We start from the raw sequence: 27688 nt of genomic DNA, 5'->3' as shown, positions 1-27688 counted from the left end.
TGCGATTCAAGCCAGGTGGAAACTCATCGAGTTAGGGGAGTGCTTGACGTGCCAAGAAAGATCCGTGGGAGTCAGTGAACGCATTAGACTCGCCGAGTTCCTTTGGTGCACTCGCCGAGTCCGATCAAAGTTGACCGTTGACTAGAGTTGACCAATGTTGATTTGATAGGGTTAGTCAACCGTAGTTGTAAAAGTGTTAATTAGAGATATATTGTATTATAGGAAGATTATAGTGTGGGGGATCGAGCACGAGTGATTCCAGGGATTTGCGAGTTATCGAGATACACGAGGTGAGTCTTCTCACTATACTTTACCTTGAGTAGGTAACTAGAGTTATGTGATACAATGCTTGTATGCTATATATATGTTATGTGTTGCGCTGCATTATTCTTTGTGATTTATGCTGTGCATGTTTACAGAGTTAGAACTTGAGGGTTCACAGAGTTTGGGTGCACGGACCCACAGAGTTATAGCCTCGAGTGGCTGATATGTGATATATGTGGTATTTTGGGGAACTCACTAAGCTTTGTGCTTACAGTGTTTGGTGTTATTTGTTTCAGGTACTAGTGACGACCGTGGGAAGACGCCGACTTGATCAGTACACACACACGGGATTTTATGTTATCAGATCTTGGGATTTTTGTATGACATGAATTGTATTTCAAACATGGGTGTTTTTACGAATATTAAATGAATTATGTTTTTATAAAATGCGAAAAATTGTTTTGAAATTTTACGGTGTTATAGATTCATTAGAAGGGATTTTGAAGTTGGAAGTGCCTAGCTTGGAATGAGGACATTGGATCCAGAAACTCTTCACCACTAGTAGTCTTTTTTGAGGTATAAAGTTGACACCTTGGCTTGTTGTAATCTAGATCTCTTTATTTGAAGTTTTTGCATAATTTTCGGATTTTGGTTGGGGTGTCCAAGATGTTGAAGGTTCCAGGGGTTATTATATTAGATTTAACCCTTTCATGACTTCTCTTGGCTTAAAGTTGCAAAGTTTATTGGGTTCTAGGTCCCATTCATGCAATAAGTACCTCATTAAGTCTTTATTAAACCCTAGATTGTATTTGTAACTTGCATGGACGTAAAGTTCGAAACTTTACGTGATTTTCCAGCCATTGGACACTGAATCTGTATTTTGGGGCTATTTTGTGAGAGTTTAAGGGCTTAATAGGTTAAGACTCACTCTAATGAGCCTAGGGTTTGAGTTTGACTCTTTATGGATGGTTCTTAAGGGTAAAGTTGGAAATTTTACCATTATAGACATTGTTTTGGAAGAGATCTGAGATTGGGAGTCCCTAGATTCGATGGAAACAACTTAATGCATAAAGAGGTTGGATTTCTGGCCAACTCGGCGAGTTCGTTAGTGAGCTCGACGAATTGATTGGATTTTTCCCGATTTGTGCAGACAGTGGAGAAACTCAACGAGTTGAACGCCAACTTAGCGAGTTATTTGTTGATTGTTTCAGATACTTTTGAATCAAAGGGCAAGGGCCCGACGTGATGGCTCACAAATGCACTCTCTAACATTTTGTTATGGACACTCTGATCTTTTGAATAATTATCCGATGTAATGGAATTTTGGGAGATAATTTGTGATTGGAATTTACAATTAATGAAAATGGGTTTTAATATTTAAACAAAAAAAAATTATTAGAATATTTTGGATCGTTACATATCTCCTTAATAGTATATGGTAGTAAAGAGGCTATACCCACAAATAAAGGTAATGCACGACCATAACATGTTATAAATGTATTTTTACAAAGGTAATGAATATCGAGAACAATCTAGAAATTCACTTTATGTTAGATAAATGGTATTGTGCTATCATAATATACTTTTTATTATATATAATTGTCCAGGTTAATTTCTTATTTAATGGGAAAACTTGTTAATGTTGTTGTTGTATGACGAATTACCAATTTTAATTTTTTTAGTCATTTAGTTTAAATATTATAAAACCGATTATTTTTAGATGGAAAAAAATTAATTTCATAATAAATATTCTTTGTCAGAAAAAAACACTGTAAGATTAATATAAAGATAATACAACTCGTTAGACATAAAAAAAAATATAATAAGATAGTAAGATAATATTAAAAAGTTAAAAATAATATAACTTAAAAAAATCCTTATATTTTGATTTATTTGCGAAAATACTCACATTCTTTGGTGAACAATTTATCAGGTAAAAATGTCAACCTACAATCAATTGTTAGTTTTTGAGATTTAATTGACTAAAAAAAACATAAATTAAATTGTTAATAGGATCAAAACATAAATATTTTTTTTTCTAAAATTTAACCATATCTTTATATTAAAAAGGATAACACAATTTCATTTGGTTACACAAAGTAACATTATCATTATATGTTTTGAGCTTCATAAGGAAATAAGATTTGAACGATTAGTTTTTTCTTAATATGAGCATCCTAAATGCATCGTTTCAAATTATACGGAATGAATAACTTAAAAAAGAAATTATCAATGTAGTTGTGTGAATTAAGTTTTAATAAACTAGAAGTATGTAAATTTAAATGTTAGAAAAAATAATTAAAAAAAATTAGTTTAATTAGTAGTCCGAGAACAAACATATAATATTATTCTTAAGTTGCATATATTTGTTTGTATACAAATATATTTTACAAGCAAATCTTTTATATTTTAAAAGCAAACAAAAGATAAACTCATATTTGTTGGCAACAATTACATCAACTCAAATACAAAATATGATGGTACATACTTTATTTATAGTCATTTTAGCTGATGCCTCCTATTTTATTTTTTATTTTTACAACGGGTGTTACTCATAAATAATAAATAATTAAAATATTAATTGATTTGTAATCAACTCGTAAAAAAATATATGATAGAGAAGAAAGGATGATTAAGTCCTTTTTAGTTTTTATAATCATCGAAAGGGTGATTGATTCTTTTTTTTATTATTACTGCTGTCGAAATCTCTATCATAAACAGTAACTGCATAAACATTAATTTTACTAGAAAAATCCCATATTTTGATAGATAAATATATATTTTTTACTTAGAGCATTCTTAATGAGAGAGTTGAATTAGATAACAAATTTAAATTGAGTTCAATAGATAAACTATACAAATATAAGATGCTATATTGACATTCAATGTATTTAGAGTTTAATGATCATTATACTCTAAAAAAAGTCTTAACTCTTTAATTTATACTATAAATTACCTTTTTCAATAATGTATTGAAATTTACATAGTTAAATACATCGTAAGAATGGATAAGTAGGAAAAAAATGGTGGCAAATGCCCTTGGTAGTAATAAATTAAGAAATCGTGTGAGTAAAAAATAATATCACGCGATCCATTATCCATAGGTAGTGAATAAAAATTAAAAATTAATTTGGAAAAGACGACGTCAAATGGTGTTGTGTGTTCTTTTCCCGTCCTCGAATTAATTTGCGACTAGAAATTTTAGTCCCACAAAACGAGAGCAAAATCACTCAAAGCCACTCAAACACTCCTCTCGTCACGGCCGAACCTCAGCCATAGAAACTCCTCGGACAACCTTCAACAGTTCAACTGGCGTTATCCGGCATAATCCCTATATAACCTAATCTCCTTCCCACCCATTCAATCCCATCCCCAACTCCAACAATTGCCTCCGCTGTCTACGATTCTCTCTTCTGGCTTTCTAATTCACTCCTTGGTAACACATAGAATTGTCGTGTTGGGGTAAAACCCGGGATCATCAAGTTGTAGACACCACGGCTATACACGGAGCACCGCGGCCACTTGCATATGCCCGATCAGTACAAGGGAAGGGAGCTATAACTATTGAGAGTAACCCTTCTACGCACGGCGGACGTGGGGCTTTGCCTTCTGAAGGCGGCAGTCCCTCTGACCTCCTCTTCCTCGCCGGCGGTGGTTTTTACTCCTTCTTCGTTCCCATCGTAGCCTAGGTGCATTTTATTTAGTTTTGGGGTTTTTCGTATATACATATATACACAATTCGTATCAAGATCTGTTTGCTTGCCTTGCGTCCCAATTAATCGAACAAGATGTTGAGGATCAAGAGGGTTCCCACTGTTCTTTCCAATTACCAAAAGGAAGAGTCGGAGGACGCTGGTGCGACCGGTGGTTGTGGTCGTAACTGCATGAGAGACTGTTGCCTACCAGGTGTTTGTTATAATGCTTTTCCTCAAGCTCTTTTTTCTTCATCTTGCTACAATTTCACTCCGTTGTTCATTCTAAAGTATTGTTGCTATTTTATTCAGGGGCAAAGCTACCTTTGTATGCTTTCAGAAAATCCGATAAGGTTGAATCCAGTGACAAAAAGGAGCCTCCTTTTGCTTTCTTGGATTCCCTCCTCCTTGGAGAGGTAATACTGAAAACCGATGATTTACTTTTTTGGGTTTTAGATCTCTGTCACTTTATGCTAAGATTCTTAGTTTGTTTCAGTGGGAGGATCGTGTCGAGAGGGGCCTGTTTCGCTACGATGTTACTGCCTGTGAAACAAAGGTATACAGACATCAAATTGTTTGCATCTCATAAATGTTTGTTTGTTTGTTTGTTTTTTTTTTGCATACAAATACAATAGTTATCATCTTCCCTAAATCTAATTATATATGCAATTGATTAACAGGTGATTCCAGGAGATTACGGATTTGTTGCTCAACTAAACGAGGGTCGCCACCTAAAGAAAAGACCAACCGAGTTTCGGGTGGATAAAGTTCTTCAGCCGTTTGATGGGAGCAAATTCAACTTCACTAAAGTTGGGCAAGAGGAGATCCTCTTCCAGTTTGAATCAAGTGAAGATGATGAAGTCAAATTCTACCCAAATGCTCCTATCAACATCGATAACTCCCCAAGTGTCGTTGCCATAAACGTAAGTTACTTTCATCTTCTTGTAATTGTCTAACAAACGTATATGGTTTTTTTTTTTTTTATTGATAAATATTTATTCTTTATCAATAGGTGAGTCCAATCGAATATGGACACGTGCTTCTAATTCCTCGAATTCTCGAGTGTTTACCCCAAAGGATTGACCATGAAAGCTTCTTGCTTGCACTTTACATGGCATCAGAAGCCGGAAATCCATACTTCCGTGTAGGTTACAATAGTCTTGGTGCCTTTGCCACTATCAATCACCTTCACTTTCAGGCTTACTATTTAGCTGTACCCTTTCCAATTGAAAAAGCTCCAACCAGAAAGATCACCGACTTCAATGGCGGAGTTGTAATTTCGGAGATTCTCAAGTACCCAGTCAGAGGTCTTGTATTCGAAGGTGGATATTCACTTGAAGATTTATCAAACGTTGTTTCTGATTCATGCATCTGCCTTCAAGACAACAATATACCTTACAATGTCCTCATATCAGATTCCGGAAGACGCATCTTCCTCCTCCCTCAGGTATAAAAGCTTAACAAACTATATATATATATATATATATATATATATATATATATATATATATATATATATATATATATGTATATATTTTCCTGTGTTATGTTAAGTCATATTGTTTCTAATGGGGAAAAAATAAAATGAAAAACAGTGTTATGCGGAGAAACAAGCTTTGGGAGAAGTGAGTAGTGAGCTTTTAGACACACAAGTGAATCCAGCAGTTTGGGAGATAAGTGGACACATGGTGTTGAAACGGAAGGAGGACTATGATGGTGCATCTGAGGAAAATGCTTGGAGGCTTTTAGCGGAGGTGTCTCTCTCAGAAGAAAGGTTTCAGGAAGTGATGGCAATCATCTTTGAAGCCATCTCGTGTGCTGTTGTTGTTACAGAGGCTGGAAGCTTGGGTGATGAAGATGAGCTTCGGGATGTTGAAGATGTTGATCAAGTTAGGGATGTGGATGGGTCCCACAAGGCGGGAATCGTAGCTGGGAAGCAAGAGTGCATGGTTCAGCACTAGGCGTTTTTTTTTTATGTAATTTGGAGTGTTTGAAAGTCTAGTTTCACATTGAATAAGGCCGTGCATGGGTTTGATTTGTTGTTCATGTGTTGGCTAGAGCTATATTGTATAATAATTTTGAGTTGTGGAAAATCTGTTTTACGGATTTTTTGTTTACCATGTGGAAAAGATGTTTTAACGTATGTATTTCATGTGTGGGACGTCTGGTTTCACGTTTGGCTAGGTTTCAACATGCAAAACATGAATGACTTGACAATATTGGTTGTGATGAATGAGCCAAGGGTGTGTTTTCCTAGTGTGAGTTATCATATAACGACCTCTAATATTGTAGATGGTATGTACACATTCTCAACAAATGAACCAAATTTAAAGATATCGATGTTCATTGAGGTTTTCCAATGGTATAGTACCGGTATTCTCAACGCTGTGATGATGGAGATAAATATACAAATGTTGACACTTATTACTTTTTATATTGTATGATGATTAATGAGAATCCAAATATCTTTTGCAGCGGTATTCAGGATGAAATTACCTTTGCCCACAAATAGTAGGACAACTTTGATGTACATGATAATGATTGCATGAAGAGTACTGTTGTCAATCTACATGATATTGTTTGTATATCTCTGGAAGGCCAATGCTCTATTATACCATGTGGTCATACGAATAATTTTGTTAAATTTTCATATCAACGGTTTATCAATCTACATACGGAATGAATATAATGCATCCTCGTTCCATTCCATATGAATGAGAAAGGCCCAATGAAGTAATAATCATCAAACCCCCTAAGATCCTAAGAGACTTGATGCGCAAAGGGAACCATTTGCAATTTACGTTTATGTAATCGCATTATTTAATTTTTATGTCAAGCTTATCATACTATTTTTTTATGTGATCTAGTTTTATGTTTATGGTATTAAGTTTTATGTTTATACTTTCAAAATTCATACCAATTGTTTAAAGATGACATAATGTGACGCATCAAGTATTGAAAACCAAATAACGTAATTTTCATTTATTATGAATCCACTAAACTCATACCACTATGATTTGAGTTGATTCTTCAATCGCACATTGCTATTATAAATATATCATACTCTCCCAACTAACAACTAACAATATGTTTATGATTTTGTATATATTTAGTCTTTAATGTTTTTGTATACATTTAAGTTCTTATGGCCAATTTCTTCAGATTTTCCTCACAACATCCTACGTGGGATAATCATTAATGAATTATTCTCATACGTGACTCGTCCTTCACTTATATCAGTAACTTAATTCATGAATCGGTCAAATAATGTTGATACCCTAGTTTTTTTCAAGCAAAAGATGTCTTTCGCTCTAGGTTCATCTATATGTCATAGTAGACAACGAGATTCTTTGTGATTGTATCATTTCAAATCGAATTTGCACTTCCAAGATAAAAAAATTAAGAGAGACGCTGAAAGAATTTGCACTTCCAAGACAAAAGAATACCCTAGCAAAAAGTTTCATTTATCTCCATAGTAGACAACGAAATTCGTTGTGATTGTGTCCTCCCAACTCGAATTTTGCACTTCCAAAACAATGAATCTCATTGTCTACTATAGAGATAAATGAAATCGAAACCGGAAACACCTTATTCTTGGAGAAAATATGGCATAAAAATTATTTGACCGATTCATAAATTAAGTTACTAATATAAGTGAATGACGAGTCACGTATAATAACACCTCATTGATAACTGTCCCACGTAGGTTACAGTGAGCAAAATCTGAAGAAACCGGTCACAAAGACTAAATATGTACAAAAATATTAAGAATTAAAAGTGTAGAAACTGAAAATTATATTACCCTATTAAGTCGTTTTTCTGCTTAACTTGGAGTATCCAATTATAAGGACTGAATGTAGACAAAAAAAAGTTAATTGGCCAAATGTGAACAAAAAAATCCAGTGATTAAATATATACAAAATAAAAAATATATTATATTTTAAGTTATTATCTCACAAAAAAATGATCACTATCATCTTATTGTATAATGTGTTTGCTCGATCCAATTTTTCCTAAAAGAGTTCTATATGGGGAAATAAAGTCATTCTAATTTTACATGACTATACATGTGTTTCATTTTCATTTACATCTTACGCTTTAAAAAAAAAAGAAAAAAAAACTTTAGTTGTGTGTTTTTTTTTACTATATCTAAAATAAATAAATAAATTTACCAAAACTTTGCGATCGGATATATATATATATATATATATATATATATATATATATATATATGGGATGCGTAAGGACCTTGTTAAGCACGGTCCAAAGGGGTTTCTTTGGAATATTGTGCAAGTCCTTATTAGTTTTGGACACTTCGAGAAATAGCAACATACTTTACTATTCAACAATTTTACATAAATATGTTTCATAGAATTCACAATTAATTGCACCAACAAAGCTAACCAATAAAAACTTCCAGCTTGTTGACCTGTATAGGAAAAGAAATTATTCAACTACTGAAAATAAAATAGAAATGCTAATTTAAATAAGTAACATTACATGCATCAAGAAGTTTAAAAAATGTAAATATAAATAAAAAATACGGATGCAATTAACATTAGCCTAAGGTAGGTACGAAACCAAGTAACATCAATATGAGCTATGTAAAACTATCATGTGGTAATCTTAACTCTATTCCATATTATATTTAATTATAGTAATAGAATTTATTCAAAAAAGCGAAAACAATTAAGCATAATAAAAGGTCATTAAACCCAAATAAGATTACAGGAAAACATTGAGTTGTTTTTACCAAAAAAAAAGTTACATTAAACAGAAATCAGACATTTCTTACCAAAGATGGTTCCTTAAAAATCTTTTTTATATTACACATTTCATTCCATTATGGAATGCAAAAAGAAGCATCATCTAATAAATAACTAACTGGATGCATAATCCAAGAAGTGGATGCATTTCTTTCTTTAAACTATCGATTATTCTTCTCATACATATGAAATTACCTCAGAAAAGGAACATGCAGGCATATTTTTGGTCAAATGTCTGCAGGTCATTCCATGTCAATGCATCTAATTATATTTCCTGCAACTATAAAGATATTAAAAGCAATTGGTACAATTACAACAAAAAAGTCCACTATTCCATTTTTCAAATAGCACAAATTCCAGAAATATTTTTGGAACATACTTTATTGTGATAGTTGCTATAATGTATCTAATTAAGAAGGAAAATATTTTATTACATACACAATGATGAGAGAAGAAGTTGATGTAATACAAATGACATTAGTGTCCAGATAGCAAGTCCACATTGCACCTTTATTCCTTTCAGAAGTTCCAATCCAATCCCCAGTCTTTCTACTTATAAGCATTGGAATAAAATCTGAAAAAAGAAATATAGGTTAGTTAGTGAAATATATGATGGATTGTTCATTAAATGAATTATTTTACAAATTTCCTGTTACTATGCCAAATTACGATTCGTTCTCTTTCAAATTCAAATTCTTATTTACGTTTCCATTTAGTAGCCTCAAATTGCAGCAGCTTTAGGTTCTGTTTCTTGTCTTAAAACCTTGCCAATAACTAAAGAATGACATAAACCCCAAAGATCAACATCAACGTTATTCCTTATTAGAGAATCCTAGTTTTATTTTATCAAAATGAATCCTACCTTAAGCTCGATTATGCTTTCAACTGTGTAATCCTTAAGAAAGTCCAAAACACCTCATTATTAATAAAGAATTTCCTAAAACACCATTTTTAGAGCATCATTTGTTCTAGATCTATTGTCGGGAAAATATGCTCGAGAAGCCTATCCAACAGAAATAGAATGCTTCTTTTTATGATAACTAGTCGAATCCTCGCGCGTTGCGCGACGTAGGTTAAAAATATATTGTTAGAATATTGAAAAATATATGTTTATAATGGTTATGTTATTGAAATTAACTTTGACATAATATTTTTTCACAAATTATATATATATATATATATATATATATATATATATATATATATATATATATATATATATATATATATATAGATCCGGTAAGAATTTTTTTTTGGTAGGAAGGTAAGAAGTTTTTTTTCTACATATTTTTTTGACGAACAAAATAAATGAATCACTAGATGATTCATTTGTAAGATGATTCACAAGAAAAAATTCTCAAAAAAACATCTTTATGAGTCATTTTTAAGTAAATTAAGAAAAAAATTCATTTTTATGATAATTTTAGTGAATAACAACAAAATCATTGTATAAATGAATCATCGAGATGTTTTTTGGAGAATTTTTTCTTGTGAATCATCTTACAAATGAATCATCTAATGATTCATTTTGTTTGTTCGCGAAAAAAATATGTAGAAAAAAAACTTCTTACCTTCCTACCAAAAATTTCCTTCTTATTTGATCTTGACTCTCTCTCTCTCTCTCTCTCTCTCTCTATATATATATATATATATATATATATATATATATATATATATATATATATATATATATATATATGATCTTAACTATTTTGAACAATAATATTCATTGACATCAACCCACTTTCTTCATTAATAGAATTAAATATAATTATGTATTTAGTGTTATTTTTAACAATTGTTAATTTAAATTTTTACTTATGCAATTATTTTCTAATTTCATTAATGATGTTCATTTCAAATACAATTTATTTGTAGCTTAATGTGCACGAAAGTACCCATTAATTTTAATATTTATAACCTAACAAACTTAGACTAACTATGCACTTATAGGCAGTGTACCTAGTCAGATTACAATATAGTTTAGGTAAGTCGGGTGTCGATCACAGAGAATAGTGGATTAATTTAATATATTTAATTATAAGTTACATGTCACACGAAGAGAATAAAGAAATAGTTTAATAAATCTCAAACTAATAATTAATTAACAACTCTTGATAAACTAACAAGAAAGCAAATCTCTTCAGGTACTTTGGTTTAGACAAATTACACCTTAAAAACATAGACAATTGCATACACAAATTCATTTATTCATGTTCATCGATTCCTAAAATGATTAGATTCGCGTTCACTATAACTAATCCTTTAGCAAACAAGTTAATTCAAACACTGATCAGTTGATTAAACTAACATGCTTCCTAGTATTCAGTTCGTATCAAGCAAGACTTGCAAATATAGTTAATCAAATTAGACATTCAATTAACCTCTTATTGATGGTCATCAAACAAGGCTCACACATTAACTTACTTATTCCCAAGTTAATCCTAGTTTCACATTCGTTATTCCTAGACTTATAATCTCGATGGTCATTAAAATCATAAGAGACAAGCAATCAAGCAGATGTTCATACAACTCAATTTACTTGGCCATTAACAGCAAATAATTATCATTAACACGTAAGGATCTTTTAACAAGCTTGGCAAGATAAATTAAACACAAACAAACTATTCAATATAGCAATTAGTCTAATAATCAAAGCTTCATTCAATCATAAACACAAAGTAAAAGGTTTTTACACCCAAACCAGAAACTAAATACAGAATAGTAACACAATGGAATGCTAAACATGGTCACGTTAACAACCCATATGATTACCGACACGTATCCGCTCTCCAACCCTTCCGATCTCCGCTCCCGTTAGCTTAATGGCTTTCCGGTCGCCTTCTAGACCCTCAAAACATCTTAACAGAAGTTAATTATCGACTAAATTAGGTTAGAAGTCGAATCCCCCCTTCTGGTTAGCTGAAAATCGACTTTTATAACCTTTGTAGCCGACTTACGTACGCTGGGCGTAAGTCGGATTATGCTGGGCGTACTAAAGATTTACACGCGATTGAACTTATCTGGTGCTAGCCATTACACGGGGCGTAACCTATAATTACGCTAGCGTAACGTGATTTTGGTCATTACGCTTAGCGTACAATGGAATTACGCTGGGCGTACTTGGTCCTCCAACATTTTCTTTTCTTTTAGCTTCTAAGCCCGGTTTCCGCTTCAGTCTTTTCTTTTATTCTTTATCGACAACGAATAGCTGCAAAACATAATTCAAAGCATTATGAGTACTTTTTAGTTCTAAAAGAAAATAATAAAGGCCAAAATATTAAGATATAATGCATAAAAATACACATATCATAGCTAACGTTATATAATTTATAATTTAATGTTATTATCATTTCAAATTATTGTTCACTAATTTAAAACCACTTATTATTATTAATAAGTTAAAGAAGACTTTTAAGAAACACTTAATATTAGTATTCAAATATGAAACATATATTAAATAATAAAGTGATAAGATTGATAATTTTTATTTCAAAAGAGACTTGCATGGATAATATGGCATATCTATGATTTTTATAATTTGATTTTATTATTTAAAGTTATTGTTCGTTACTTTTAAAACCACTTATTATTATTAATAAGTGAAAGAAAACTTTTCAAAAACGCTTATTATTATACATAAAATCTTAAACATATACTCCAATATAAAATGATAAGATAGACAATTTGCATTTGAAGCAATACAAACATACATACAATATTTAATTAAATATTATCTTTATCACATTCCGTAACATATGATCGATAACATAAATCCAATCTAATATACATTAACAATTTTCATACACAACATACAATGATTGTCTTAAAAGAATACTTAAACCAAGAAAAAAAAAGAATTAGTATATAACAAACTTACAAGTTAAAAACTTTAACATAATAAATGGCTTGAAAAATGGCCAAAACCCCTTAAACCAACACAAAAACCTTTAGACTTGTTTTCTTTGTGAATATTATATGTTATTGGTATTTGTGTGTCTACTCAAATAGATTGACCTTTTATAGTAGACTATCCATTATATACTTATTAAACATACTATATAAGTTAAAAACCCTTTGAATGGTTAATCATTATTAAGAGACTTTTGAGTGATATTCATTCAAATAAGAGGTTTCAAATGAATATGGTTTGAGTAAATGCATCATGGGAGTTTCAAATGAATGTGGTGAAAGCAAAAATGCTTCCTTTATAAGTATATAAAGATTAGTTTAAAAAAGATGCTATTATTAATACACACCTTCAAGCAAAAGGTCAGCACGTTCAAGAGTTGGCCCATAAACATTTTCAAGGAACATGACATGTTGAAACCTAACACCAACATGCCACATATGTCATGCAAAACACAAGTTTTTCAAGGTGAAATTGGCTACAAAAAATTAAGGGAAAACTTATTTAATATTTTATGGGATTTCTCTAGAAGATGTATTGAAACTGGTGCAGCAACAATAGGCATGTGAGGCACTCTTGTTAGCCTATTGATCAGAACCGACTACATTTTGTGGATTAATGTTGTTTCATCACGATTCCTTAAATGTAAATATAAAAATATGTAATATTGAATACATGAGATCTAAAATTAAATACAAAAATCATAGTATTTAAAAAAATTCGTACTTATTAGATCATCCAAAATGACCAAATTAAATAAAGTGTTGTATAATCAGTAATTGAGATCTTAAATAGATTAAAATGACTTCTCTCTAAAGCATTTCAACAACTATATATTTCAAAAAAAAAATTTGTAAAAAAACATAAAACTTCAATCTCTCTGAGTGAGAAGCAGAAGAAGGAAAGTAGCTTACATATGTAAATACATATACACTATTAATTACCATATGAGAAGAAAGAAGGGAATCATTATCTCATGGTTCAATTGTAGGGTAAAAACAAACTGCATGAGCCATTAATTTGAATTGTGAAAAAAAAAATTCAAAATTGTGGTTGCATACATTAAAACCCTAATTCATAAAATTAGTGAAACAACAACAAATAGGGTGCCATTATCACCAATCACAAGAAAGCATAAAAAGAAAAGGAAGGTGAGAGAAGTGTGGGAAATACGTTGCAAACCTGTATATCGAAGCCCTTGTTTTCCAAACGTCCATTTTATGTAATTAAAAAAAGTGCTGACTAAAGCCTTTCAACAGAGAAGTAAGACAGATACCAAAACGAAAAGACTTCTTGAATATAGAGAAGGAGCAGCGGGTTTGGAATATGCACATAAATCCTTTCGACATTCCTAGTGTCGTCAGAGGCTAAATCGAAAAGACAATTTATTTGAAAAAATGAAAATACAACTCTTTGAAAGAAATTGAAGCAGTGAAAAGTAATTTCAAGAATACCAAAAATATCAAGAGAGAAAATGAGGAGAAACTTTGGTATGGAGTTTCACGAATGAAGAGAAGAGATAGGAAGATGAAAATCATAACACTAACTGGTGAAAGAAGGGGAAGCGGTGGTATCAGGAAACGTGTTAGGGAAAACGAAGAAGAGGAAGCCAAAGAGAAAATTTAGAAGAAGCCAAGCGGTGGTGGAGATTATTAATGGGTATAGGCCAAACGAGATCTAACGTTGGCGCTCGGTGACGCCGGCTTAACGGGGAACACTGCCCCCTTGCTCGTTGCACCTCGTGGAGGGTGGATCTCGTTGGTGTCACGACCGGATGAAACAAATGAATTGTTACCGTTTGAAATGGTTTAATTGCAACGGTTTGAAAAAAATTAATTATTAAAAAAAAACAATTTACCCTATAAATACCTACCATTTTATAAAAAAATTCACACATTTTCTCTTCTCATCTCTACATACTTTCAATTATCTTCAAAAAAAAATATAGATCCTTTCGACTCATCCGATAATTCAGATGACGATATTTTCTTTAGGATGATGTATCATTATTACACTACCGACCTGCTACAACCAAACCCAGCCCCGCTACTAACAAGACGTGCGATGTTAAACAGAAATCGCGAGGAATGACAAGAACATCTATATCACGATTACTTTGTGGATAATTGTGTATACGGGGCGAAGGACTTCAAAAGAAGATTACGTTTGAGTAGGAATGTGTTCTTATGAATCGCCAACGCCTTGGAAGCCGGTATCGTTTGTTTACTATATTTTTATACAAAATAAATAAAAATGTACTATATGTTTTTTTAATTTTACAACATATACAATATATTTTTAAGCTGTAGTTAATTTATGTTTAGGTACGAATTTTTTCAATTAAGATATGATGCTAGAGGTAGACGAGGGTTTACAACATTGCAGAAATGTGATGTGGCCATTCGTTTGATGGCTATGGGGGAGTCACCCGAAACCATGGACGACTATATGAGAATGTTCGAAAAACCGCAAGAGAGAGTTTGTATACATTGTCAAGGGGTGTTGTTGAAACTTTTGGAGACGTGTATTTGCGGAAACCTTCGTTGCATGATTTGCAAGAATTGTATGTGGCGCATGAAGAACGCCATGGGTTTCCCGAAATGATCGAAAGCATTGTTTGCACACACTGGAAATGGAAAAATTATCCGGTATCATGGAAAGGGCAATACGCAAGTGGTCATCACGGATCACCTTCGTTGGTGATAGAGGTTGTCGCTTCTCAAGATTTATGGATTTGGTATGTATTTTTTGGGGTTGCGGGTTCCAACAACGACGTCAACGTTCTTGATCAGTCACCAATATTCGACGATATTTTGAATGGAAAAGCCCCGGATGCTCCTTTCACGGTGAATGGAAACGAATACAAATATAGGTATTACCTTACAGATGGAATATATCCTCAGTATTCTACATTAGTGAAGGCATTCCCGCCACCCGGTTGAAGAACGAGACAAATTTTTTAAGAGAAGACAAGAAGGAGCATGTAAGGATGTGGAACGTGCTTTTGGAGTGTTGAAGGCGAAGTGGCATATAGTCGAACATGCAGCACGACCATTGGATTTAGAAACTCTACGATATATCATGAATGAATGTATCATAATACATAACATGGTAGTAGAAGATAAAGGGCAAAATATTGCACACTATATCCCAACAGAGCCCAGACACGTTCAGTTTCAACCAGGAATAGCAGATTATTTGCATCGCGTTGTTGCCATTCAAGATGCAAATAAACACAGACAACTTGTAACGCTAAAAAATAAGCCAAATTTTAAAATTTCAAAATACGTCGAATTCATCAAAACATTACAACTTTGTTTTCAAAATACATTTATATTAGATTTTTCCCATAAACATAACACAATAGGAGGAGTTGTACAATCATGCCTTCGCCTTGCCGCGATCCCCTGAGGTACCTGAAACAATAAACTGAAACTGTAAGCCCGAAAGTTTAGTGAGTTACCCCCAAAATACTGATACACATACGGTCCACATAACCCTGTCACACCTTAACATATCATACAAACTGAACAGAACAGCACGTAACGGGTCCACAACATTACAGACTGGAATACCCCTGGGCCCACAGTGTGAGTCTGGAATGCCTACGGGGCCCTCAGCTCACATCTGATTTGCCACCGAGTCCTTAGTATGAGTCTGGAATGCCTACCGGGCCCTCAGCTCATATCTGGAATACTCTAGGGTTTGTTGGCTACCGCACGGAGCAGTACAACCTCAACCCATCCCACATAACATATCACATGTAATAGATAATGCACATACAGGAAATCAATTAGTGCCACAGGTAGTCCTACAGTCCTACCCTCAAGAGTATCAAACTAGCATGCATATCTAACTCTGACTCAACATAATACAACTACTAAGATATCATATCCAATGGGCCGGCCTTAGTGCCTTAGACCCCTTAGTATAGTAAGGATAATTCACCTCGCAATTGTCATTGGAAATAAGAAAGCTCAACTCCCGGGTCCATCACGAACTCCACCACCTAAAAGTACCACACAACCTTTTTCATAAATCTCCCAATCCTAGAAACCCACAGAATTCAATTGGTCAACCCTTGGTCCAAGTCAAAGTCCACAATCAGAGTCAACAGTCTATGTTGAATCAACTCGCCGAGTGCAGGTCACCGACTCGCCGAGTTCTTCCTGAGTTCGAGAAGTCGTGAAATCCTTGATTTGCTCGCCGAGGTCTCCTTTTAACTCGTCGATTTCATATGCGGCCAAGATTTGGAAGAAGCCCTAGCCAACTCGCCGAGTTCAAGGAAATCTTCAACGAACTCGCCGAGTTCATGGCCATCTTCAACGGACTCGCCGAGTCCCTTATTCAACTCGCCGAGTCTACGCAGATCTTAATCCATGCAGATGCTCTTTAAGCCATGGCAAGGCCCCAAATTACAGATCCAAGCTCCTAAGGCACGTTTATCACGTAAAGTTGCAATCATTACGTACATGCAAGGCTCTAAAGGCCCGAAATGATCAATCTAAGCTCTTCAATGGAGTTTTACTCCTTGGGAGAGTTTCATCCTTGCACAATCTGGGAACTTTATGGATCTAGAGGTCAAGGGAAGTCCAGATCTAAAGTTATAACTTCAAATCTTAGCTTAAACATGGAAAGTCCTTCATAACACCCATCCAAGGGAGGTTCAAAGTGAAAAGAGCTTAAGGAATAGCCTATTACCTTCCAGAGAGTGATGTCTAATGCAATCCCTTAGTTTCCCCGAGTTTCCTGGCCTTGATTTTCCTTGCTTCTTCAAATGCTTCCTTCCAAGGTTACTACTTCAAGCTTGGACACCAAAGAACACACACACACACACACGTTTTAGGGTTTGAGAGGGACAAGGAGCATAAGGGGAGGCTGGTGGAGGCCAATGATCCTTTAAATAGGGTGTAAAACCCCCAGAATTTAGGGTTTCATCTGCCAGCTCTTACTCACCGAGTCCCTTGGTGGACTCGCCGAGTAGGTCACTAAACACGCGTTCCATTCCCACTGATACTCGGCGAGTAGGGTGATATGTGCATATTTAGTGTGTATTAAGGGTAGTTTATTATTCATATATTAGCTAAATTGTTGCATATTATGGACAAAAGGTACTTAAAAGTGTTAAATTGTGTTTTTCAGTCCAAAGATGAAGCTCGGAAGCGAAAGGAAGCAAGAGAAGCGGTTAAGAGCTCAAGAGTGGAAAGAAGAAAGAAAACAACCAAAATAAAGCTTCTACTCGTCGAGTTATCTCTTGACTCGACGAGTCCGGTCGCGGATTCAGAAAGATAAACATTCGGAAGTCAAAACAGTTATTAGGTTACGACTAATGTGAGAGGGACTCGACGAGTCGACATATGACTCGACGAGTCGGTATGCATATATAAAGATAACTCTTTAATGCGAAAAGGGATATTCTGGGAAGTTTCAGAGGTGTTAAGCTGCGAATAAGAAGCCAGAAGAACCCTAGAAGTCGACCAAAGAAGCTAGAATCCAATTCCGGGAGTAATTAAGGCGTAATTTCATCATTCTACTTAATTCTTTTGTTTTGTCAATATGATTAAGCAACTTGAACTTATTTGTTTGCTGTTATTCACCTTAGTTATGAACTAATTTCTTTATACTTCTGTTTGGGGATACAAAGTTGACAATATGGTTTGATTGATTGGTAGGATTAATTCTAAGTTGGTGATTAATTGTTATTTTAGCTTGCTAAAGAACCTTGTGTATGAATGATAATTTATTTTCTGTTAATAGGAAGATAGTTAATTAGCATGAACATCTATTAATTATCAACTTCATATGATAAGTGACCACTAAATCATATGTCTAGGATTAATGAATATGAAACTAGGATTAATAAGAAAATTGAGTAAATTCATGTGCAAGCTTGCAAGATGACTATTGAACAAGAGGTTAATTAAAAGTAACAATTTAATTAGCTATTGCAAGTCTAACTTAACCCGAATAATTAATCTAGTAAATATAATTAAGTTAAGCAATTGGCCACTGTTTGAATTAGTTTATTTGATAAGGATTAGGGTAGTGAACACAACTTAATCACTTGAATCGGTAACCAACGAAAGAATTAATCCATTGCACTATTACCTTAAAAGCAACCATAAAGTTAACCGAGTTGAACTAAACAGAAGTTTCTCTCCCATTATTGAATCTAGTTAATTTGTTCTTTTCTAGCTTTGCATTAGTTTTGTTTAATAAGTTTCTAGTCTTGTAAAACTAGAGAAAAAACCCTTATTTGCTAAAGTAATTTAGATAGAATTAGTTTTTAATTTAATTTGCCGTTCCCTGTGTTCGATACCCTGCTTATTTAGCTATATCACAATTGATAGGTTCACTGCCTTTTGTGTGTTATTTGATAATTAAAGTAGGATTAAAACTAAGTGAGTTTACACACATCAAGTTTTTGGCGCCGTTGCCGGGGAACGGTTCTAAAATTAGCATTGAATTCTAATTCAATCGACCCTTTGTGTAAGATTCATCTTACACAAGGTTAATTTCTGTTCAATTTTTGTTTAAGTTTAAAAAAAAAAAAAAAAAAAAAAAAAAAAAAAAAAAAAAAAAAACTGATTTTCACGTGAACTCGCCGAGTGCATTCGCCCCGACTCGGCGAGTCTGACGCTGAATCAGATTGAATTTTTATTCTTTTTACGCGTTCTGTTTTGTTTTAAGTTGCAGTTAGTTCATGACCCGAGGATCTTCTACACCTCTAATTCCTCCTCTTGAAGATCCGGAAACCGCATTAAGAAGAAACAAGGGCAAAACCGTTGGAGAAACCACTTCTTCAAAGAACTCACCACTCAAAAATTTCAAATCCGTGTTTGGCAAGAAGAGGAGCAGCAAAGCGGGAGCATCCAGTGCGTCGTTGTCAACCGAAGATCCGATCCCGAAAGACACCGAATACGAGACCGAAGAAGAAAGCGAGCACACATCCGATATTGAAGAAGACTTAGCCACCGCAATGGCTAACATTGACGAGATCCCCATGGGGGAGTGGAAGAAAAGGATGCGTGATGACACCGGCCCGGGACTTGTGCAACCCGCAATCCCCGCTACCGCTACGTTCGAACTAAAGGGCCATATTCTCGCTCAACTCAAGGAGATACCATTTCACGGGAGAGACCATGAAGACGCCTATAAACACTTAGATGAAGTAAATGACGTGGCGGATTACTTCAATGTACCTAATGTGCCCCGCGAGGTCCAGCTACTACGCATGCTTCCTGTCACGTTCAGAGGAGCTGCAAAGGATTGGTTGAAGTCACTCCCTCCCGGATCAGTTACTACATGGGCGAAAATGAAAGAAGAGTTCATAGATCACTTCTGCCCACCTTCCAAAATAGCCAAGCTAAAGAAAGCCATTGCCAACTTCGAGCAACAACCCGGCGAATCCCTATATGAAGCCTGGGAAAGATATAAGAGCCTACTTCGAAATTGCCCCCACCACGATCTCAACAGTCAACAAGAGGTCTCTATCTTTTATGATGGAGTGAATGTCACCACGAGGCAACTACTCGATTCACAAGGCCCACTCACTCGAAAGACACCTCGAGAAATAAAGGAGTTAATTGAAGAATTCTCTAGGCACTCTAGAGAATACCACAACCCGAGGAATGAAGTGAGTCGCGGAGCAGTAAATTCGGTAAACGATGGTATGGCGGCGGTGATAGCGAAGCTCGATAGCCTAGACCGAAGAATGACAAAAATGGATCAAACGATCCATGCTATTAGAGTTGGATGTGAACATTGTGGCGGTCCTCATCTTACTAAGGAATGTGATCGAGACGAGAATGGTAATAAAAAGGCTCAAGTATGCTACTCAAGCGGCGATAGATATGATGAAGACTGGAGGAAACCGAAGAAGGAGTGGCTCCCATACGAAGAGTACAGGAAGGCGAAGGAAGAAAAATATAAGCAGAGGGAGAGGGGTTATTATCAAAAGGAAGAACCGGTGACAGACAAGAAGACGAACTTAGAAGACATACTTACAAAATTCATAAGCGCGTCCGAGAAAAGGCATAATGATCATGATGTGGCAATGCAGGAAACCAGGAACATGTTGAAGAATCAGCAAGCTTCTATTCTTAACATAGAGAAACAGCTGGGCCAACTTGCACATCAAGTAAACGAAAGAAGACCGGGCCAACTTCCGAGCGACACCCAACCCAATCCAAGGAACGAGAACGTGAACGTTATAACCTCCAGTGGTGAAGAAGAATTGGCAGAAACACAAAGGGTTTCCAAAGGGAAGGCAGAAAAGGAAGAAGAACCAGAACGAGAAGAACTCGACCCGACTCGCCGAGTCGACATAATGGACTCGACGAGTCCAGTCGAGAAGGATAAAAAAGCAACTTTTCTGAAGACATACAACCCTCCTTTGCCATACCCATCCAGAGCCATTCCTTCAGAAAAAGTTCAAGCCTATAGAACCTTCATGGAACATGTTAAACCCTTACAAGTCAATATGCCATTCGTGGACACAATGCTCCAAACTCCCAAATACTTTAACTTGCTTAAGGGTTTGTTTGCTGCCAGGAAAGATCTTGCTGAAGTCGCAGAGGTATTGATGAGTGAGCTACCTGAGAAGAAGGGTGATCCGGGTAATATAGTAATTCCGTGCCAATTTGGCAATAATGTTTCTACACGAGCTTTGGCTGATTCAGGGGCAAGCATTAATTTGATGCCCTATTCATTCTTTAAGAAGCTAAATTTACCAGCACCAAAGCCGGTAAATATGAGAATCCATTTGGCAAATAAAACAATTATTCACCCACAAGGCATATGTGAAAACCTCCTTATCAAAGTAGACAAGTTTATCTTCCCAGTAGACTTCGTGGTGGTGGAGATGAAAGAAGACCCCGAAATACCAATTATTTTGGGCAGAACATTCTTAAACACCGCATGTGCCCTAATTGACATATCCGAGTCTACTTTGACATTAAGAGTGGGTGATGAGTCGGTGATGTTTAAAGCTAATCCAGTGATCAAGCAAGAAGAAGAAAAGCGAGAAGAAATCTCATTTATCCAATTAGATGATGAGGTATTGCAAAAAGAGCTTGATATTTTATTTAAAGAAGACCCAAGTAAGTTCACGCTACAATCAGAAGAAGTTTCAGATGCTGACAAAGACTTGGAGGAGCTAGAGAAGCTACTGGAAGGAGCCGACTCAGACAAAGATCCAGAATGGATGAAACCCGACCTGACTCGCCGAGTCAACATAATGGACTCGACGAGTCCAGTCGATTTGGAGAAAAACTTAACTCAAGCTGATTTATTTGTTGACAGTTCTTCACATACCCCGGATTCAGCTACTGTAAGTGATTCTTTGGAAGAACGATCTGCAGAAAAAGTAAAAGGAATGGAGGTCAAACACGCCAACGTGGCATGCCTTGATACGATGCCATTTGGAAAAGAGTCGAGCACAAAAGAGAATGAAGCCATCAATGGAAGCGGAGCGGAAGCTGATCCCCAATTCACCACTAAACCTAGAGCACGGACCAATATGAAGTATGAAGATATAAAATTTAAAGAAAAGGAGGTTCAAAAATTGGTGAAGAAGCATGGGTTGAAAAAGAAGAAGAAGAAAAGAAAGGCCCAACCAGCTGAGGATGATACAGCGAAAAAGAGAAGAGACGAATTGAAAAGGGCTTACAAGAAAAAGATTCACACCTACAAGACTAAGTATAAACCGCAAAAAGTACGGCGCACATTCCCGATGCTTGAAGGCGACAAAACGTAAATGGGAAGGAGTCTAGCTAATGACTCCTCAAAAAGAAGCGCTTGGCGGGAGGCAACCCGTCGTTAGAGTTTGCTTTCTATTACTCTTTAGTTTTTTTTTCATTTATTGTTTTTGTTTTGTGTTTTAATGTTAATCTTCCAAATCATCGAACTTGTTTGCTTAAGGGAGCACCTAGCTTAAGAGTGGGGTGAGAATATTTTGAATAAATAACAAAATTTCAAAAATTAGAAATGTTTTATAAACGACTCGCCGAGTCTGACCATGACTCGACGAGTACATAATGATCTCAGAAAAAGTTTGAACTGCTCGCTGGGACTCGCCGAATCTGACCCTGACTCGACGAGTCGAGCTTATTTACAGAAAAAAATAAACATTTTCGAAATTACTTTTACATATAATAGGGTTTTAACCCTAAAAGCTCAGTTTTCACACTACACTCGCCGGGTACACATCTCTCTCAAGCATTCAAAACTTCTCCAACCTCTCTTCCAAATCTTCAAGAATTAAACTAAAAAGGTAACAACTTTCTGCTTGTTTTCTAGATAGAAAGTGATATTAAGGCCATCTACACTTGCAATTCCATGAAAAAAACCCGTTTTTGAAATAGTGACTCCATTCTAGGTTTTTGATTTTTTCATGGATCTTGTTGTTTTGAATGTTTATTATGGCCTTGGTACTTAGTAGGAAGTCCCTGAACAAAACCCTTGCAAGAATTGAGAGATTACATGGTTCAATTTTGTGAAACCCGTCGACTGACTCGTACAGGTCCCGCGACTCGCCGAGTCGGGCATGGACTCGATGAGTCCAGTCGAGATGCAGAAACAGTTTGGCTTTTTAACATTCTGTGTTTTCTGGGTATGGTTTATATGTTTTGCAGGAATCATGTTTAGAAGAGGACAATCTTCAAGGGGTAGTCAAGCGGAATTCCCATGGTTAAACTTCCCGCAAATCGAGTCCGCCTCAACAATGCGGAAGTGGAAAAAGAAGCTTGCCGATATTAAAAAGAAGGAGGTTTATGTCCCAAACAGAATAGATTGGGAATGGTTGCAAACGGTGCGATATGAAGAGGAATTGGCTCCTTACCTTTTAAGGGAGTTTCAACATGGCGGAGAGTCAATGATATGTGATGGATGGAGCCGGGTCTTCCGCATGCAAGAGCCGGTGTATTTGGAGCTTTGCTTGGAGTTCTTTTCCACGGTATCTTTTACCGGTGGAGTGGATTTGTATCATCCGGCAAGTTTTACATTTTGTCTTGGAGGCGAGTATCATCAATGCTCGGTGGTGGATCTTGCTTGCCGGTTAGGGATCTATGATCAACCGTTGGTTTCTACGAACCTCTTTCGGGCCTTTTTGGCAACCACTCACATGGTGTTTCCCGATGGGGTTACTAGCACGGGTTGGTGGCACACTATTGGGAATAAAGTTTATATCCCGAAGTCCGCGCAAGAAGGGAGCATCCGATCCCCGACCCACCGCCTCATTCACCGCCTTATTTCCTCCACCATCAACCAGAGGAAGGACGATGACAAGGTTTCCAACCTTGATGTTTTCTACCTTTGGAGCATTATCACACCATGCGTCTTTTGCAACATCCCGTGGTGCATTGCCTCATACCTCTCGGCGGGTGCGGTCAAAGATCGCAAAACATCGCGCATCAATGGAGGCATGTTTGTCACCCGTTTGGCTAATTCATTCGGGTTGATGAACCGTGGTGCCTGGAACCTCATGACTTTGATCCCGACACCTCCATTTAATCCTATTCTTTTCCGCAGGGCCCGAATTATTGAAGACTATGGTGGTGGCCATTATGCCATCCCAAATGATGATCCGGTTGTAGGTCCTGAAGCACCGGGAAGGAGGGTGCGTTCGCGAAGGGAAAGGGATATGGAGGATGAGCCGCCGGTGATTCCGGTAGAGAATGAAGATGTACCAATGGATTGGTACAACATAGAGATGAGGCGGATGCAAGACCAAATGGCGCGGGGGCTAAATTTTAGCAATCAATCCCACATACGACTTTTTGACCACTTCAATATTCCACATATTGACGGTGGGAATTATCCATATATTCCATCGTGGGACGAGAGGATTAGTGCACGCCATAGCGGAGCGGGAGGAAGTGGAGCCAATGACGATGATGAGGAGGATGAGGATTAATTTTTTTGTTTTTGTGTTTAAACAATTTGCATTTTTATTTTGTTTTATTTTTGGTGTGTATGCTTTAAGATATTATTTTGTTTAATAGTTGTTTGCTTTAAGTATTTTCAGGATTGCGTTTTGATTGCTTAGGATGAGGTAAAGCATGGTTGTTTTTACGTGTGAGAGCGAGTCGGGGAAGCGAGTTTTTAACGTCAAAGTGTCAAGTCCGGTCTTAGGAGTGTGAGCGATTGAGTCTGCATGTGAGGGAGCGTTAATGAAGTTGTTATGGACTCAAACAGTTGCCACATACCTAGATTTTCCAGTCAGGTGCCAACTCGTCGAGTGTACTAAGCTGACTCGACGAGTCGCTTTGTATTTCCAGATATTTTCAGAATGCGCGCTGCTACTCGGCGAGTCCATCAACAGACTCAACGAGTCGATCATTTTTTGAGCCGAACGACTGCTGATTTGATGCTACTACTTATACCACTTGCATCCTTCCACTTCCATATCCATTCTTGAAGATCTTATGCCGATTTTCGCATGTTTAGAGCGACCCACACGATACATGGATGAGATTGTTCCCATGTATGAAGTTTATTGAAGATGGTGCTTAAATGAGAGTGATCAACCTATCCACTGCTATCCCAGGGGAGTTTGTTCCGATTCCCTCTTTATTTTTATGTTTCTATGCATAGTATGCAATGGGGGCATTGCATCACATAAGTGTGGGGTAGGGGGTTGGTTACATAATAGTCAATTTTCAAAAATTTTGCATACCAAAAGGATTATTTAGGATCTAATTTAGGAAATTTTGGTAAGAAAATAGGATTTCATGTTAGAATTGTGTTAATAATTGCATGACAACCCAAATGTTTAGTTGAGCCTATATACGTTCTAGTGCATTTGTGGCTTCCTTATTTCAGTGAAATCATGAGACAAAAAACACGACCTTGCTCAGCCTGAGGGATGCAATATGTTTAGCAGCCTAAACCTGAAATGTATCCAGGAAGATTTTTATCATTAGCCAATAAAGGTTGAAGTTGAGCGCCCCTGCTTAAGCATGTAGGGATTTGAGTGAAAAAAGTAAGTTACATGTTAAAAAAAAAAAAAGAGAAAAAGAGATTTACAAGAAAAGTTGTAGGAATTTTGGAGCAATTAAAGTAAAGATTTGAAGATTGAAAATTCTGAAGAAATCCAAAAAGTTGAAGATACCAAAGAAATCAAACAAAGGTGGTGAATTCAAAGATATCCAAGATCAAATTATCAAGCAAGTGAAGAATTCCAAAGAGCTTCAAATTGGTATCGAAAAGTTGTAATTCTAGATTATGTATGCTTGGGTTGCTCAACCAAAAATACCTTGAGGTTAAAGAGGTTTTCTGAGGATGGATTCGGAGGGTTGCATAAAATGAGCATAGTTCGGGGTGAGTGGGCGAATGTTTATGAGGATTGTGAGTATTTGAAGTATGGGGGGTTTTTAGGAATTTTAGACACAAATGCATGCGTTGCGGTCTTGGCATAATGGCTGGGTTGGATTGGAGTTATTATATGTGATTCTAATGTGTTAAAATTCAGTTTTGCTTGAGGGCAAGCAAAAGACAAGTGTGGGGTATTTTGATATGTGCATATTTAGTGTGTATTAAGGGTAGTTTATTATTCATATATTAGCTAAATTGTTGCATATTATGGACAAAAGGTACTTAAAAGTGTTAAATTGTGTTTTTCAGTCCAAAGATGAAGCTCGGAAGCGAAAGGAAGCAAGAGAAGCGGTTAAGAGCTCAAGAGTGGAAAGAAGAAAGAAAACAACCAAAATAAAGCTTCTACTCGTCGAGTTATCTCTTGACTCGACGAGTCCGGTCGCGGATTCAGAAAGATAAACATTCGGAAGTCAAAACAGTTATTAGGTTACGACTAATGTGAGAGGGACTCGACGAGTCGACATATGACTCGACGAGTCGGTATGCATATATAAAGATAACTCTTTAATGCGAAAAGGGATATTCTGGGAAGTTTCAGAGGTGTTAAGCTGCGAATAAGAAGCCAGAAGAATTCTAGAAGTCGACCAAAGAAGCTAGAATCCAATTCCGGGAGTAATTAAGGCGTAATTTCATCATTCTACTTAATTCTTTTGTTTTGTCAATATGATTAAGCAACTTGAACTTATTTGTTTGCTGTTATTCACCTTAGTTATGAACTAATTTCTTTATACTTCTGTTTGGGGATACAAAGTTGACAATATGGTTTGATTGATTGGTAGGATTAATTCTAAGTTGGTGATTAATTGTTATTTTAGCTTGCTAAAGAACCTTGTATATGAATGATAATTTATTTTCTGTTAATAGGAAGATAGTTAATTAGCATGAACATCTATTAATTATCAACTTCATATGATAAGTGACCACTAAATCATATGTCTAGGATTAATGAATATGAAACTAGGATTAATAAGAAAATTGAGTAAATTCATGTGCAAGCTTGCAAGATGACTATTGAACAAGAGGTTAATTAAAAGTAACAATTTAATTAGCTATTGCAAGTCTAACTTAACCCGAATAATTAATCTAGTAAATATAATTAAGTTAAGCAATTGGCCACTGTTTGAATTAGTTTATTTGATAAGGATTAGGGTAGTGAACACAACTTAATCACTTGAATCGGTAACCAACGAAAGAATTAATCCATTGCACTATTACCTTAAAAGCAACCATAAAGTTAACCGAGTTGAACTAAACAGAAGTTTCTCTCCCATTATTGAATCTAGTTAATTTGTTCTTTTCTAGCTTTGCATTAGTTTTGTTTAATAAGTTTCTAGTCTTGTAAAACTAGAGAAAAAACCCTTATTTGCTAAAGTAATTTAGATAGAATTAGTTTTTAATTTAATTTGCCGTTCCCTGTGTTCGATACCCTGCTTATTTAGCTATATCACAATTGATAGGTTCACTGCCTTTTGTGTGTTATTTGATAATTAAAGTAGGATTAAAACTAAGTGAGTTTACACACATCATAGGGCAACCAACTCGCCGAGTAGGACATAAGACCAATTATTCTTTAATTAAATTTATACCTGGAATCGGGACGTTACAATTCTCCCCCAGTTGAACTAGACTTCGTCCTTGAAGTCTGTTGCGGTGAATAGTCCCAGATAATGTTCTCGCATTTC

The 27688-nt window shown here is 35.7% G+C and overlaps 2 protein-coding genes across 2 annotated transcripts; both read left to right on the top strand.

Annotated features, from left to right (window-relative positions):
• The first annotated feature begins 3465 nt into the window (after positions 1-3465).
• Positions 3466-6073, top strand: VTC5 (GDP-L-galactose phosphorylase VITAMIN C DEFECTIVE 5 (VTC5)). Its single transcript, XM_078993460.1, has 6 exons — positions 3466-4170; positions 4269-4372; positions 4453-4512; positions 4637-4879; positions 4969-5403; positions 5552-6073. Exons 1-6 carry the CDS (start codon positions 4053-4055, stop codon positions 5915-5917), a joined length of 1326 nt encoding a protein of 441 aa, XP_078849586.1. The 5' UTR covers positions 3466-4052; the 3' UTR covers positions 5918-6073.
• A 9159-nt stretch (positions 6074-15232) lies between these two features.
• LOC144998140 (uncharacterized) lies at positions 15233-15574 on the top strand. The gene has a single exon (XM_078957954.1). The coding sequence runs from the start codon at positions 15233-15235 to the stop codon at positions 15572-15574; it is 342 nt and encodes a 113-aa protein (XP_078814080.1).
• The last annotated feature ends 12114 nt before the right edge of the window (positions 15575-27688 follow it).

This window comes from Lactuca saligna, chromosome 5, assembly GCF_052625555.1.
Source record: "Lactuca saligna cultivar CGN05327 chromosome 5, ASM5262555v1, whole genome shotgun sequence".
Classification (NCBI taxonomy): domain Eukaryota; kingdom Viridiplantae; phylum Streptophyta; class Magnoliopsida; order Asterales; family Asteraceae; genus Lactuca; species Lactuca saligna.
Note: the sequence above shows the minus strand (reverse complement) of the source record. Positions and strands in the feature narration are given on the sequence as shown.

What these genes read in the sequence shown, in the direction of transcription:
- LOC144998140 (XM_078957954.1), top strand. Translation starts at nt 15,233, where the DNA reads ATGATCGAAAGCATTGTTTGCACACACTGGAAATGGAAAAATTATCCG.
- VTC5 (XM_078993460.1), top strand. Translation starts at nt 4,053, where the DNA reads ATGTTGAGGATCAAGAGGGTTCCCACTGTTCTTTCCAATTACCAAAAG. An exon ending in GAGAGACTGTTGCCTACCAG is followed by an intron (nt 4,171 to 4,268) that starts GTGTTTGTTATA and finishes TATTTTATTCAG; the next exon opens with GGGCAAAGCTACCTTTGTAT. An exon ending in ATTCCCTCCTCCTTGGAGAG is followed by an intron (nt 4,373 to 4,452) that starts GTAATACTGAAA and finishes AGTTTGTTTCAG; the next exon opens with TGGGAGGATCGTGTCGAGAG.